We start from the raw sequence: 16,225 nt of genomic DNA, 5'->3' as shown, positions 1-16,225 counted from the left end.
GTCAGCCAAATGAGGTTAATACCTTTTACATGAACCATGTCAGCCAAATGAGGTTAATACCTTTTACATGAACCAAGCCAGCCAAATGAGGTTAATACCTTTTACATGAACCATGTCAGCCAAATGAGGTTAATACCTTTTACATGAACCATGTCAGCCAAATCAGGTTAATACCTTTTACATGAACCATGTCAGCCAAATGAGGTTAATACCTTTTACATGAACCATGTCAGCCAAATGAGGTTAATACCTTTTACATGAACCATGTAAGCCAAATGAGGTTAATACCTTTTACATGAACCATGTAAGCCAAATGAGGTTAATACCTTTTACATGAACCATGTCAGCCAAATGAGGTTAATACCTTTTACATGAACCATGTCAGCCAAATGAGGTTAATACCTTTTACATGAACCATGTCAGCCAAATGAGGTTAATACCTTTTACATGAACCAACCCAGCCAAATGAGGTTAATACCTTTTACATGAACCATGTCAGCCAAATGAGGTTAATACCTTTTACATGAACCATGTCAGCCAAATGAGGTTAATACCTTTTACATGAGCCAAGCAAGCCAAATGAGGTTAATACCTTTTACATGAACCATGTCAGCCAAATGATGTTAATACCTTTTACATGAACCATGTCAGCCAAATGAGGTTAATACCTTTTACATGAACCAAGCAAGCCAAATGAGGTTAATAACTTTTACATGAACCATGTCAGCCAAATGAGGTTAATACCTTTTACATGAACCAAGCAAGCCAAATGAGGTTAATACCTTTTACATGAACCAAGCCAGCCAAATGAGGTTAATACCTTTTACATGAACCAAGCCAGCCAAATGAGGTTAATACCTTTTACATGAACCATGTCAGCCAAATGAGGTTAATACCTTTTACATGAACCATGTCAGCCAAATGAGGTTAATACCTTTTACATGAACCAAGCCAGCCAAATGAGGTTAATACCTTTTACATGAACCATGTCAGCCAAATGAGGTTAATACCTTTTACATGAACCATGTCAGCCAAATGAGGTTAATACCTTTTACATGAACCATGTCAGCCAAATGAGGTTAATACCTTTTACATGAACCATGTCAGCCAAATGAGGTTAATACCTTTTACATGAACCATGTAAGCCAAATGAGGTTAATACCTTTTACATGAACCATATCAGCCAAATGAGGTTAATACCTTTTACATGAACCATGTCAGCCAAATGAGGTTAATACCTTTTACATGAACCATGTCAGCCAAATGAGGTTAATACCTTTTACATGAACCAACCCAGCCAAATGAGGTTAATACCTTTTACATGAACCATGTCAGCCAAATGAGGTTAATACCTTTTACATGAACCATGTCAGCCAAATGAGGTTAATACCTTTTACATGAACCAAGCCAGCCAAATGAGGTTAATACCTTTTACATGAATCATGTCAACCAAATGAGGTTAATACCTTTTACATGAACCAAGCCAGCCAAATGAGGTTAATACCTTTTACATGAACCATGTCAGCCAAATGAGGTTAATACCTTGTACATGAACCAAGCCAGCCAAATGAGGTTAATACCTTTTACATGAACCATGTCAGCCAAATGAGGTTAATACCTTTTACATGAACCATGTCAGCCAAATGAGGTTAATACCTTTTACATGAACCAAGCCAGCCAAATGAGGTTAATACCTTTTACATGAACCATGTCAGCCAAATGAGGTTAATACCTTTTACATGAACCTTGTCAGCCAAATGAGGTTAATACCTTTTACATGAACCATGTCAGCCAAATGAGGTTAATACCTTTAACATGAACCAAGCCAGCCAAATGAGGTTAATACCTTTTACATGAACCATGTCAGCCAAATGAGGTTAATACCTTTTACATGAACCATGTCAGCCAAATGAGGTTAATACCTTTTACATGAACCATGTAAGCCAAATGAGGTTAATACCTTTTACATGAACCATGTAAGCCAAATGAGGTTAATACCTTTTACATGAACCATGTCAGCCAAATGAGGTTAATACCTTTTACATGAACCATGTCAGCCAAATGAGGTTAATACCTTTTACATGAACCATGTCAGCCAAATGAGGTTAATACCTTTTACATGAACCAACCCAGCCAAATGAGGTTAATACCTTTTACATGAACCAAGCCAGCCAAATGAGGTTAATACCTTTTACATGAACCAAGCCAGCCAAATGAGGTTAATACCTTTTACATGAACCATGTCAGCCAAATGAGGTTAATACCTTTTACATGAACCATGTCAGCCAAATGAGGTTAATACCTTTTACATGAACCAAGCCAGCCAAATGAGGTTAATACCTTTTACATGAACCATGTCAGCCAAATGAGGTTAATACCTTTTACATGAACCATGTCAGCCAAATGAGGTTAATACCTTTTACATGAACCATGTCAGCCAAATGAGGTTAATACCTTTTACATGAACCATGTCAGCCAAATGAGGTTAATACCTTTTACATGAACCATGTCAGCCAAATGAGGTTAATACCTTTTACATGAACCATGTAAGCCAAATGAGGTTAATACCTTTTACATGAACCATATCAGCCAAATGAGGTTAATACCTTTTACATGAACCATGTCAGCCAAATGAGGTTAATACCTTTTACATGAACCATGTCAGCCAAATGAGGTTAATACCTTTTACATGAACCAACCCAGCCAAATGAGGTTAATACCTTTTACATGAACCATGTCAGCCAAATGAGGTTAATACCTTTTACATGAACCATGTCAGCCAAATGAGGTTAATACCTTTTACATGAACCATGTCAGCCAAATGAGGTTAATACCTTTTACAAGAACCATGTCAGCCAAATGAGGTTAATACCTTTTACATGAACCATGTCAGCCAAATGAGGTTAATACCTTTTACATGAACCAAGCCAGCCAAATGAGGCTAATACTTTTTACATTTTAAATTAACCAAGCCAATGGAATAAGTGAGATGCATGCAGGTAAAAAGATGTGCACATTTATGGGGCTGAAGAACAGTATCGGAACTAACCAGTGACTCTCTGCAGTAAATCCAGATCTCTGTGAAGCTCAGTGACAACATTGTAAGTGTTAATGGGTAGGAGAGTGAAGGAGGACTGTCAGGACCGAAAATACTCAAGTCAAAGAGACAGAGAAAGGACAAAGCTCTTGAGTCTATACTGGCGTGTGGGGGGTTTTGTTGTTGAATGACGTCACTTGTGGTGACTTTTTAAAGCATATTCTATGCAAATTAATGAAAATTAAATTGTTCTCTTCCTTTGAAACTCATCTGAAAACCGAGGACAGTTAAGTTTGATCTATTGATCTTAACTTCACCAGGCAATTCTATATTAACCCCTAAAATTATTTGGCTAGCATAACAATACTGTATTTTACCTATCAATTATTACATCTATTAATAGTGTTGGCCACATATAAATGCGCAGAACGTGACAAATCTTTCATCGGCAAGACAAACCTGGTCGGTCATGAGGACTCACACAGGGAAGAAATCATACAGATGTCCAGAGTGCAGCAAAAGCTTTTCTAAAGCAAGTCATTTGAAAATTCATCATAGAATTCACACAGGTAAAAAATATATCGGTGTAAACGATGTGGCAAATCCTTCAGTCACGAGGTCAAACATGTAGACTCACACAGGTGACAAATCACATCAATGCGAATAAAGTGGCAAATCATTGAGGGCGAGGCCAGACTGGCCCTTTGATTTCTATCCGTATCTGTAATTGTCAATGGTTTCTCAATGGAAGTCGTACGTTGACGGTCAGCGGAGATGACGCGTCCATAACCATACAATTTCAATCCATTTTTCACGTACAAAAATATCTGAGTTGAACTTTGGACGGGCCGGCGGATACGTAACCATCCGTTTAGCGAATTAGAAAAGAGCAGGCGTTTCACGTCACACACTCCACACGGACCAAAATGCATCCGTTTTAATTTGGTGTCCATTCTCCATGGGTCAGTACGGCCTTGACCTTGTAGTCAGAGTGGACATTTGGTCAAGAATACATTTCAAACAGGGGAGAAACCGTTTTGCTGCAATGAATGTGGTTCATGCTACACCAGAAATTCAAGTCTTAAATGCGCATATGAAGAAAAAGCATTTTGTGCTTTATGTGTGGAAATGGTTAATATCAGCCACTAAAATGCCATCAGTCAATTCACTGAAGAGAAACTACTTTGTTGCCATGACTGTGGCAAACTCTTCCAAAACAAGAAGAACCTTGATAAAAATATCAAGATCGACAAAGAGGAGAAAATATATTGCTGTCATAAATATGTCAAATGCTTTAGACAACAGTACACTGATGGGCATATGAAGATACACATGGAAGAAAGAGAATGGATTTCCTCTGATTAAAAACCATACAAACACAAAACCTGGCCAATGCTTCTACAAAGGGAGTCTGGTTAGCTCACTCAGTCTGGTAAAAAAAAAGAATTCATGACTTTTTAATCTGTTTTCTCTTAGACTGTAGGCCTACATTTGAACTTCTGTTTTCAAAGGACACACTTCTGTCATCAATAAGAATCATTGTTCAGTAAATTAGACTATCAAAAATAAAAATAAACGATTTTGAATGATAATTTTGGAGATATTGTTCCCTTTGTTTTTATATGGCTATCAAACTGTTAATTTGTCAGGACTCTAGGGGACAGAGGGAGTTTCTCTCCTAACAAATACCTGTAGAGGATCTCTTTCACAGCCCAATTTCCTTATGGCTCTGTCAGAATACTTTTTTAAATACATGCTTCTTTGAGTCCTTCCTAGAAGTTGTGGCTGATAATACATGACTGGATTGGTGAAGGGTGTAAAGGACCCTCGCTTTCATCTGTCCAAATTAGTGATTCATTCAAGAAGGTAGAGGTGCATTATTAAAAACTCTGACTATGGCCCAGCCAGCCACTTTAACCCATGCCTAACCTAACCCCTGGAGCCACATGGTAATTAAAAAACATCACATATAATACAGAATGGAGGTTGAAATACATTATATAGGCTAGATATTTTCTACAATGTTCTTCATTATATTGCTATTTCCAGCACCATTTACAGTTGGTAACACAGTACAGTATAAAGAATACAGGTCTGTGACGTTCCTAAACACGTTGCCGTTTAATCACCAGCAGGTGTCGCTCCAGACAGTACTTTGCACTTGTCAACTTCCGCTTACAGACGTATCATCACAGACATGGCGGCTAGCTCACCGCGGAATCCCCCTCCTCTCCGTGGAGCAGAGAACCAAGACCCACTTTCCGAAATGGCAGATGAAGACAGTGACGAAGGGGAGGATATATTCGTTGGCAATGTAAGAACTAGACATATTAGATGATACCAGCTACAGCTTGTCCTGACTGAAGCCGGATCTGTACACCATTCCATAGCATGCTAATGTTAGCTTGCTAGCTAAGCTAGTAGCCCTGTACACTACAGAACGGAGTTTAGCCAGCTAGCTAGGCTAACATTAGCTAGCTACCTGTCAAGCACAACTCTTCAAGTCTCCATTCTGGTACAATCCATTAGATAGCTTACTGACGTTAACGCCTTTTGTTTTTTGAATGCAGTCTGCAAGCTGCACTCACTCAAACCATTACTAACTTATTTAGCGCTGCACTTCAGCCTAGATATCTACCTGTGTGAAGCTAGTCACAAAAATAATGAACCGTAATAGTGGAATTTTCGGTTCGCTTTCAAAATAAAAGTGATACAAATAGTGGAAACATGCTAAATTTGGACTAGCTAGATAATGCTAAACAATGTAGGAATGTTCTTATACATTCAACAAAAGACAATAATCAGTTGACATCGCACTGTGGATGTATGAGACTAGAATTGCATTGGGGGTTATACTTATATTTCATTCTACAGCCTTGCCTAAACATCACTGTTACCATGGTTATTCCATGGATTATCCGTCTGAAACAAGTCGCTGTAAAAAAAAAAATGCAAATCTATGCAAGCTAAAATGTTGAATAAAATGATATGAGGTTACTTTACCGGTTGTCCGTGCAGAACCTACCGGCGCAGCAAAAAGTCAAGTAAACAATTATTTACTGTGGACATTTGATCTTCACAACTTTTTCCAGCACCTGTAAATTCTGTCACTTGTATTTTCCATCTCCTTAGCATTTCACGTTATGCACAATATGTAAACAATAGCCGAATGTAATCGAACGTTGTCGACCAAAGCACGTTCCGTCCCAATCAGCTCCGACAACGTCCGGTCTATGCTTCGGTTAAACTCGGCGATTGTTGATATATTGTCCAAGTCATGCAAATTGCGTCAGTATTGGAAATAAAATCCAGAAATACAAACCGATATACAGACCAGCGTACTGAATGTCGGGTTAATAACACTACTGTGTGGATAGTCTGTCTCAGATTACCGCCTATATAAGGAGAAAATCAGGTAAAGTATGTTTAAATTAAGTTTATTCAACGTTCTGACTTGTCTTATTGTTCACAAAAAGTGAGCCTACATGTTAGAGATGAGAGAGGAGTCTGACACGCTCGGATTCGTAGAGGCTATGTACAGCCTAACCTATGGATGTTGCACCCATGAAATGGAGTATCATCCTACTCCGTGACATTCACAGAACGCTAATATGTGTGTAAACGCTACACAGTTGTATTCTGTGAGTGTCACTGAGTAGGCTGATACCCCATTTCATGGGTGCAACATCCTTAGGTTAGGCTGTACAGTGCGTATAAGTATGCCACAAATGCAATTCTAAAGTCTAATACATCCACAGTGCGATTTCAACTGATTTGTATTGCTTTGGGTCAAATTAATTATTATTATAATGTTATTGTCTTGAATCTGTATAACATCCGACCTTGTTTAGCATTAACTAGTCCACATATGGCAGTATTCCACTATTTGTATTCATTTGAATCTTTTAATGGAGCACTTTTATTTTATTCCACTATTGTTGCTAATCCTTAGTGTGGCTAGCTTCACACAGGTGTAGCTAGCCAAGGTGGCAAATTATCAAATCAAAGTTTATTTGTCACGTGCTCTGAATACAACAGGTCTAGACCTTACAGTGAAATGCTTACTTACAGGCTCTAACCAATAGTGCAAAAAAGGTATTAGGTGAATAATAGGTAAGTAAAATAAATAAAACAACAGTAAAAAGACAGGCTATAAAAGTAGCGAGGCTACATACAGACACCGGTTAGTCAGGCTGATTGAGGTAGTATGTACATGTAGATATGGTTAAAGTGACTATGCATATATGATGAACAGAGAGTAGCAGTAGCATAAAAGGGGTTGGTGGGTGGCGGGACACAATGCAGATAGCCCGGTTAGCCAATGTGCGGGAGCACTGGTTGGTCGGCCCAATTGAGGTAGTATGTACATGAATGTATAGTTAAAGTGACTATGCATATGATAAACAGAGCAGCAGCGTAAAAAAAGAGGGGTTGGGGGGGGCACACAATGCAAATAGTCTGGGTAGCCATTTGATTACCTGTTCAGGAGTCTTATGGCTTGGGGGTAAAAACTGTTGAGAAGCCTTTTTGTCCTAGACTTGGCACTCCGGTACCGCTTGCCTTGCGGTAGTAGGGAGAACAGTCTATGACTGGGGCGGCTGGGGTCTTTGGCAATTTTTGGGGCCTTCCTCTGACACCGCCTGGTGTAGAGGTCCTGAATGGCAGGCAGCTTAGCCCCAGTGATGTACTGGGCCGTACGCACTACCCGCTGTAGTGCCTTGCGGTCAGAGGCCGAGCAATTGCTGTACCAGGCAGGGATGCAACCAGTCAGGATACTCTCGATGTTGCACCTGTAGAACCTTTTGAGGATCTGGGGACCCATGCCAAATCTTTTTAGTTTCCTGAGGGGGAATAGGCTTTGTCGTGCCCTCTTCACGACTGTCTTGGTGTGTTTGGACCATTCTAGTTTGTTGTTGATGTGGACACCAAGGAACTTGAAGCTCTCAATCTGCTCCACTACAGCCCCGTCGAGAATGGGAATGGGGGCGTGCTTGGTCCTCCTTTTCCTGTAGTCCACAATCATCTCCTTAGTCTTGGTTACGTTGAGGGATAGGTTGTTATTCTGGCACCTCCCGGCCAGGTCTCTGACCTCCTCCCTATAGGCTGTCTCATCGTTGTCGGTGATCAGGCCTACCACTGTTATGTCGTCTGCAAACTTAATGATGGTTTTGGAGTCGTGCCTGGCCATGCAGTCGTGGGTGAACAGGGAGTACAGGAGGGGACTGAGCACGCACCCTTGGGGAGCTCCAGTGTTGAGGATCAGCGTGGCAGATGTGTTGCTACCTACCCTTACCACCTGGGGGTGGCCCGTCAGGAAGTACAGTATCCAGTTGCAGAGGGAGGTGTTTAGTCCCAGGATCCTTAGCTTAATGATGAGCTTTGAGGGTACTATGGTGTTGAACGCTGAGCTGTAGTCAATGAATAGCATTCTTACATAAGTGTTCATTTTGTCAAGGTGGGAAAGGGCAGTGTGGAGTGCAATAGAGATTGCATCATCTGTGGATCTGTTTGGGTGGTATGCAAATTGGAGTGGGTCTAGGGTTTCTGGGATAATGGTGTTGATGTGAGCCATTACCAACCTTTCAAAGCACTTCATGGCTACGGACGTGAGTGCTACGGGTCTGTAGTCATTTAGGCAGGTTGCCTTTGTGTTCTTGGGCACAGGGACTATGGTGGTCTGCTTGAAACAGTTGTTATTACAGACTCAATCAGGGACATGTTGAAAATGTCAGTGAAGACACCTGCCAGTTGGTCAGCACATGGCCGGAGCACACGTCCTGGTAATCCGTCTGGCCCCCACAGCCTTGTGTATGTTGACCTGTTTAAAGGTCTTATTCACGTCGGCTACGGAGAGTGTGATCACACAGTCGTCCGGAACAGCTGATGCTATTGTTGCTAATCCTTAGTGTGGCTAGCTTCACACAGGTGTAGCTAGCCAAGGAGGCTAATTCTGTTATGATTTTAGCCCATCTGGGCAATGGTTGACCTCACTCTTGTCCAGGACCGGGGCAGCTGATAACGTAACTAACTAGCTTGTTAAATCGGTTCTATTTTTACAACTTCACTGCACGTTGGTTAGCTAGTTCTACTAATATCTATATATCTAACTTCAGTTGGACACACTTGTTTCCACCCAAATAAAGGAACATATGAGAAATTGTCTTCAAATCCCATAGTGGTCATCAGTCCACACTTGAGCAGTTACCCTCACCTTCATTTTGGACAAAAATGTGTTTGATAGTAATGGACATGTGGCTATGTAGGCCCATGTATTCTGTTGCATCATTGTAGTACAGCAATGTAATACATAACTAAAGGGACAATTCCCTATTTTCAAACCCTAAATTCATCATCTCCAACACCACCCCCATCATCAACATGTGAACATGGTGGGTTTATATGTTTTTGAGTCAAAAAACACTTATCTTCCTTCTATCTCTTTTACTTCAAAACACAAATGCACCATTTTCATTTGTTGATGTCGGAGATGAATATGAAGTTACGTTTTTTAAATAATTGCCTTTGTCACAATCAACTGACCTGGCCCCTTTTCACTGATAACCCAAGTCCACCCCACACAAATATTGTGGTTTGGGCTTCTCCTTGTATGTGAAAGGTTTAAACGCTGGCACAAAAAGTGACCTGTTTAAATACCCTCAATTCTAACTGCTGTACTCTTTATTGATATTTTTTATTACCCTTCAGAGCAACCCTGTTGCAGAGTCCTTTCAGCCTGACACAGCCAATGGTGAAGAACCAGCTGACCTCTTCAGTGAAGAAGAAACCAGCACCGCTGTCAACAGTTCCATCACAACCTTTAAGTCCAACGGTGTCCATTCAGACAATGAGAATGATCTATTTGCAGGTATGTTATCATTTTTACCTTTTTAGTATTACCCCTACTAGACTGAAGAGCAGAATTGGTTCATCTCCCTGTGACGTCCTTGCTTATGTTGTATGTTGCCCCCCCCGTCCCCTCAGAGGTCTCGGTGGAGCTGTCCATGGAGAACCCCAGCACCACAGCCAAGACCTCTGGAGCTGAATTCACCCCGTCACTTACACTATCAGCAACACAACCCAGGTCTATGGAGCAGGTAGGCTACAACAGGACATCAGCAACACAACCCAGGTCTATGGAGCAGGTAGGCTACAACAGGACATCAGCAACACAACCCAGGTCTATGGAGCAGGTAGGCTACAACAGGACATCAGCAACACAACCCAGGTCTATGGAGCAGGTAGGCTACAACAGGACATCAGCAACACAACCCAGGTCTATGGAGCAGGTAGGCTACAACAGGACATCAGCAACATAACCCAGGTCTATGGAGCAGGTAGGCTACAACAGGACATCAGCAACACAACCCAGGTCTATGGAGCAGGTAGGCTACAACAGGACATGCCCAACAAATTCCACCACAGTTGAGTTGAATGTAATATGTTGTCTGCTGCTTGTTGCTTTGGAGAGCCATTATGCCATACCATAATTATTATCAGCCCTCAAAAGACAGATATAGGGGATAGGGAACACTGCTGACCTTATGAGACTAGCAAAACCCCAAACGTTTTCATCATTGTTCCTCTATGCAGCATTAGCAAAAGAGAGAGAATAATTACAGTAAATGTAAGTGCAATTTCCCGAAGTCTTGTTGTTCACCAGCTCATTTCCACCAATTCAGTTGGAAGAGGAAAAGGATGAGGACAGCTTTGACATGGATGTTGCTGTCACCAATCCAGAGAAAATTGGTAAGGAATATTTTTTTCTCACTATCTTTGAACTAATGTTTAGCAACCATTTAGAAGCATTTGAAGTGTGTATTGTGGTTGAATCCATGGAAGCTGTGATGTAATTATCTCATCTTCCTCTCAATTGAGTTGAGTTTTTAAAGTAGGAAGCCAAGATGGCGTCGCTGTGAGAGGGAGTGTTTTCTTGCTTGTCCAAGCAACTTTGAGGGTTAGGTGGTTACGAGTCTAATATTGGCTATCAATGTAGCAAGAAACTAACTATAGCTTTAGCTACACATGGCAAGTTGAGAGTTTTGTTTTTGTCAAGTTGAATGGGAAGAACACAACAAAGACAACAAAAGACGGAATATCAAAGCCTCACAGAAGACGGCAGGCATGCTAGCTAGCTACGACAAGAGTCAGAACAGCATGGATACACAAGATGCCGCGAGCTCAAGACGGACCAGGACCAGATCCTTGAAACCTCTTTACCTCAGTTTAGTTTTTAAATGTTGTTCACTTTTGGTCCTGGAGGGTTGTAGCCAGGATATGCCTGTTTTTTCTTATTTTACAGTTTGTCTGTCTTTTTCCTGTCTCTGATTTCATATTTGAAACTAAACTTTGTCTCAACATCTGTAACCTGACAATTTGATCTTCCCTTTTAGGAGATGGCATGAACGCTTACATGGCCTACAAGGTGTCCACTCGGGTATGTAACTTCTGCAGCAGCAAATTCAGGACTTTTTAAACAACTCGTTTTTGTTTTGGTCATGTATATAGTAGTACTCCCAAACCATTTTTTCTATACTTTGCACTGTGACCATGAACAATTTGAAGGAATTACTCTGCTTGTGTTGAGTAGGCCTACTTCTGCCAGTGTCCTCTATGAAATCAGAACATGTGATTTTGTCTTGAGCAAACTGATACTAAGCCTCACTAATTCCACCCCCTAGACTACATTACCCATGTTCAGGAACAGGACATTCTCGGTGTGGAGGAGGTTCAGTGATTTCCTTGGGCTGTATGAGAAGCTGTCGGTGAAGCACTCTCTGAACGGCTGTATCATCCCTCCACCACCAGAGAAGAGCGTTGTGGGTAAGGAACTAAATTTGTCAGTTCATGTCTGCCAGCCAGTTTCAAAAACAAAACCACCGGTTGCAGGCATAGTATGCAAACCCGGTAGATTTCACAGGTGCAGGGTACTGATCACGACACATGAAAGACACTAGTAACACCATGTCTTGACTCCCTAGGGATGACCAAAGTGAAGGTGGGAAAGGAGGACTCTTCCTCGGCTGACTTTGTGGAGAGGAGGAGAGCGGCTCTGGAGAGGTAGAACCTGAAGCAGCACCTTTTACCATTATTGTACTCAGACTTTGCATGTACAGTACGGTGAAGTATCATGTTCAGATTGTGTTTTATATTAGCCTGTTGATATTTGTCATGTTCCTTTGCTTTTGTTAAGAATGTATTGCTGTATCTTCATTGCTATGGCAGGCATTGCATTGTTTCCTCCCTGTAGTCTAGCCCGTTGATATTTGTGGGATTTTCTAGGTACCTGCAGAGAGTAGTGTGTCACCCGTCCCTGTTACAAGACCCTGATGTCAGAGAGTTCCTGGAAAGAGACGAGGTAGGTGCTCTTCAGTCATTAGCTGTCAATACTGTCACAGACTACTGGAATCGTGCATTAATTTGTTCACTGCGTGCGTGCGTGTGTCTGCGTGCGTGCGTGTGTCTGCGTGTGTCTGCGTGCGTGTGTGTGTCTGCGTGTGTCTGCGTGCGTGCGTGTGTCTGCGTGCGTGCGTGTGTCTGCGTGCGTGCGTGTGTCTGCGTGCGTGCGTGTGTCTGCGTGCGTGTGTGTGTCTGTGTCAGCTGCCTAGGGCGGTGGGTACACACACACTGAGTGGAGCTGGCTTCCTGAAGATGATCAACAGAGCATCTGATGCTGTCAGTAAGATGACCATCAAGATCAGCTACTCGGACGCTGTAAGACAATCACTGTTCTGGTTGATTTACTCAAATGCCAAACATGAAATCATAGCAGTAAAGTCAGTTATCTAAATTAATGTTGGAGCTTTTGCATTTTTTTTTTCTTCTGTAAAAATATAAGCTTTTTCTTTACTGTCTGCTAAACGGGATGTGTGTGCCTCTGTAAAGCTTTGGGTCGATAAGTTCCCTTTGTCATTCAAATTAGTTGAATTGATGTAGATTGGTTGCCTGATTGTACCTCCCACGTTGCTTTGTGTTCCAGTGGTTTGACAACAAACTGCAGGAGGTGGAGAGCGAGGATCTGCAGCTGAGGAAACTCCATGCGGTGGTGGACTCCCTGGTCAACCACAGAAAGGGTGAGATTCACAGAAAAAAGAGTGATGTCTGCTTTAAAACCCTTTTGATAAGATTGGAGCTTTAAAGCAGATGTTCTTTTTTTATTTGTGACCTTGGTATATCTGTTGTTTCGTCAGAGCTCTGCGGGAACACAGCAGTGTTCGCCAAGAGCATGGCCATGCTGGGCAACTCGGAGGACAACACAGCTCTGTCCCGGGCCCTCTCCCAACTGGCCGAGGTGGAGGACAAGATGGAGACGCTACACCAGGAGCAGGCGGCCAGCGACTTCTTCATCTTGGCCGAGCTGCTGGCCGACTACATCCGCCTACTTGGAGCCGTCAGGGTACGGAAACTTCATTCTACATCCGCCTACTAGGGGCCGTCAGGGTACGGAAACTTCATTCTATGGCCTGAATTTTAAATAGAACACTACGACTACATTGACTGGATGAGTAAATCCAAAATGTCAATGGAAGATTAGTGCAAACCTTGCTAGCTTTGGTGCTAAATTGGGTAGCTACTAGCTAGAATCTGTGTGCCCTCGATGTGAAATTGATGTGGTGCAGATTTTGGCCTGAACTCGTGCTGTGCGCCTAATTTGGGCATTCTCGTTATGTTGTCCTCAGGGCTGTTTTGAGCAGCGCATGAAAACGTGGCAGAGCTGGCAGGAGGCTCAGAGCACCCTGCAGAAGAAGAGGGAGGTTGAGGCAAAGCTTCTGTGGGCCAACAAGCCTGACAAACTACAACAGGCCAAAGAGGAGATTAGTGAGGTACAGGAGCCAGCACTGTGGTAATGCATGCTTAAAGGGAGGTGGTATTGCTTTGACTTCTATTTCCACCTTAAACTTTCCTTATTCCCCTCATGTCTTTCACAGTGGGAGGGTAAAGTCACTCAGTACGAGAGGGATTTTGACAGGATCTCTGTAACCGTTCGCAAGGAATTCCTCAGGTTTGAGGTAAGGCTAGTTGTTTTTTTTTCATTCGAGCAACATCGTGCTACCGTATTCAGGATAGTTTTGCATGAGAAAATCTACATGACAGTTTTTTTTCTTCCCCTCCATCTAACAGAAAGAGAAGTCCAAGGACTTCAAAAGCCAGATAGTGAAATATCTGGAGTCTCTTCTACAGTCTCAACAGCGGGTAATCTGTACTCTTATTTTTTACTTTAAAAGAAAATCTCTCTTCAAATGTGTGTTTTCATGTAATTGTTTGCTTGAAATGTTGGCCTTTATACTCCAGATATTGATGTGCTCTCTTTTCACTTTTCTCCCACTTGGATCTAGCTCGTAATGTTCTGGGAAGCATTCCTGCCTGAAGCAAAAGCGATAGCATGATGAAGCTTGAGGACGTTAGGAAGAGAACGACTGCCTTTTTGAACACTTTACCTCCTGACTATGTACCCAGAAGACAATGCAACAGAGGGGACAACTACTCTACAGCTCATCCATATTATTTTATCATTAGTGATTTATTTTCCAGCTTTTCAGTAATGCTCTACATCAGCACAATGTATTGATTCAACAGAGATGAATTTGACAGTATAGCTTTTCTATGTAAACATGTCAGTGATGTAAATGGGATATTTTTTTACTCTGTGTTCTTGGGCCACCCTTACTCAGATAGGAAGAGTTTGGCTTTCCAATCCTAAAGTGTTCACATTTTGAGGTACTTCCCTAGAGTAGTAGTGTTTGTTTACAGTGGAGGGCAGTTCATAACTGTTTACAAAAGCTCATGAAATAACTTTTGGGTCCACAAACGCATAGGGGAATGTAGTAAATTGTGTGTGTCCTGTGAAATACCACTTTGACTAGAGAGCTCATTCAAACTGATAGACGGACTAATACCAACGGTCCTCAATTTGTGCATTTCCAGACCTACAGTGAAGGGACAAAATAATGGAAGCACGGAGTGTATGTTTATGGTGACCCATCAGATGAGTGTGCCTGCCTGTGTCTTTGTGCGTGTTCACCATTGTTTGATCATCTGTTTCCTCAAATAATTATGATCAACAACAGTCTTTCTGAACTGACCATCAGTATATTTTTACATCTGTGTTCAAACATGTAGCCTCATTGAATTCAATGTGATTGTGAAATGTGTCATGTTCAGTGGTTGAAAAAGTACTAAATGTTCATACTTGAGTAAAAGTACAAAGTAAAAGTCAATGCTATACATAAAATTCCTTATATTAAGCAAACCAGACGGCATGATTTTCTTGTTTTTTATTTATTTACAGACAGACTGCGGCACACTCCAACACTCAGACATAATTTACAAAAGCAGTATTTGTGCTTAATGAGTCCGCCAGATCAGAGGCAGTAGAGCTGACAATGCGTTATATAGATAGGTGTGTGAATTGGACCATAATTCTATCCTGCCTCAGCATTCAAAATGTAATGAGTTCTTTTGGGTGTCGGGGTTGATGTATGGGAGTAGTACATATCTTTAGGAATGTTGTGGAGTAAAAGTAGTCAAATATAAATAGTAATGTAATGTACACATACCCAAGTATTTTTTTCTTAAGTACTTTAAACCACTGGTTATGGTTCCTCACAATTTTGATAAACTAGCAACAGTGCTTGACTTGGACTGAAATAGGTGTCAGTACTCATTTTGGGTGCTGGTACTGTTAAGGTGCAGGAACTCCATAATACTTTTGAACTAAATATTCTATATAAGGTGCAGGAACTTGAGCAGTAGAAAATTAGGTGCCGGTATTCAGTTCCGGTTGGGGTTATACCCAAATCCAGCACTGACTAGCAGTGTGTAATGATGATGAAAGCATAGTGATAACAAGTGTTGACTCCTTTAGTTTTCTTACCCAACATTTATATGAGTGTCTGTTCTTTTTCCTCAAGATGTGCTTTATTTTTGTAACCACTCGCATTTAGATAAGATATTCCTGAAAATTCAATAGAAGGGAGTAATAAAGATGATTGATTGAACTTCGTTTAATGTTTGAGGCAGTTTTTTTGTCCATAAAATGTTATCAGTATCCAAAAATGTAGGACAGGGAATATCATATGGAGGTTATTTGGTGCATGGTTTCAAACATATTCCATCCACATAATATACATTTTAAATAATTGAGCTTGTATCATTGCATTGTTAAAACCATTGAGTTACATAATTTGAAGT

The 16,225-nt window shown here is 41.4% G+C and overlaps 1 protein-coding gene across 2 annotated transcripts; it reads left to right on the top strand.

Annotated features, from left to right (window-relative positions):
- Window positions 1-5,211: 5,211 nt before the first annotated feature.
- Window positions 5,212-15,289, top strand: LOC120035642 (sorting nexin-1-like). Of its 2 annotated transcripts, XM_038982219.1 has the most exons (15): window positions 5,212-5,351; window positions 9,743-9,902; window positions 10,019-10,131; window positions 10,717-10,783; window positions 11,428-11,471; window positions 11,716-11,857; window positions 12,016-12,094; window positions 12,317-12,392; window positions 12,635-12,748; window positions 13,014-13,107; window positions 13,225-13,430; window positions 13,714-13,857; window positions 13,963-14,043; window positions 14,156-14,227; window positions 14,371-15,289. In XM_038982219.1, exons 1-15 carry the CDS (start codon window positions 5,235-5,237, stop codon window positions 14,419-14,421), a joined length of 1,560 nt encoding a protein of 519 aa, XP_038838147.1. In that variant the 5' UTR covers window positions 5,212-5,234; the 3' UTR covers window positions 14,422-15,289. The 2 variants fall into 2 exon arrangements, with proteins under 2 accessions (XP_038838147.1, XP_038838148.1); XM_038982220.1 differs by lacking the exons at window positions 5,212-5,351; window positions 9,743-9,902 and adding an exon at window positions 10,167-10,419 and having other exon boundaries at window positions 10,053-10,118.
- The last annotated feature ends 936 nt before the right edge of the window (window positions 15,290-16,225 follow it).

This window comes from Salvelinus namaycush, unplaced genomic scaffold, assembly GCF_016432855.1.
Source record: "Salvelinus namaycush isolate Seneca unplaced genomic scaffold, SaNama_1.0 Scaffold1076, whole genome shotgun sequence".
Lineage (NCBI taxonomy): Eukaryota > Metazoa > Chordata > Actinopteri > Salmoniformes > Salmonidae > Salvelinus > Salvelinus namaycush.
This window is presented reverse-complemented; position numbering and strand designations above follow the sequence as displayed.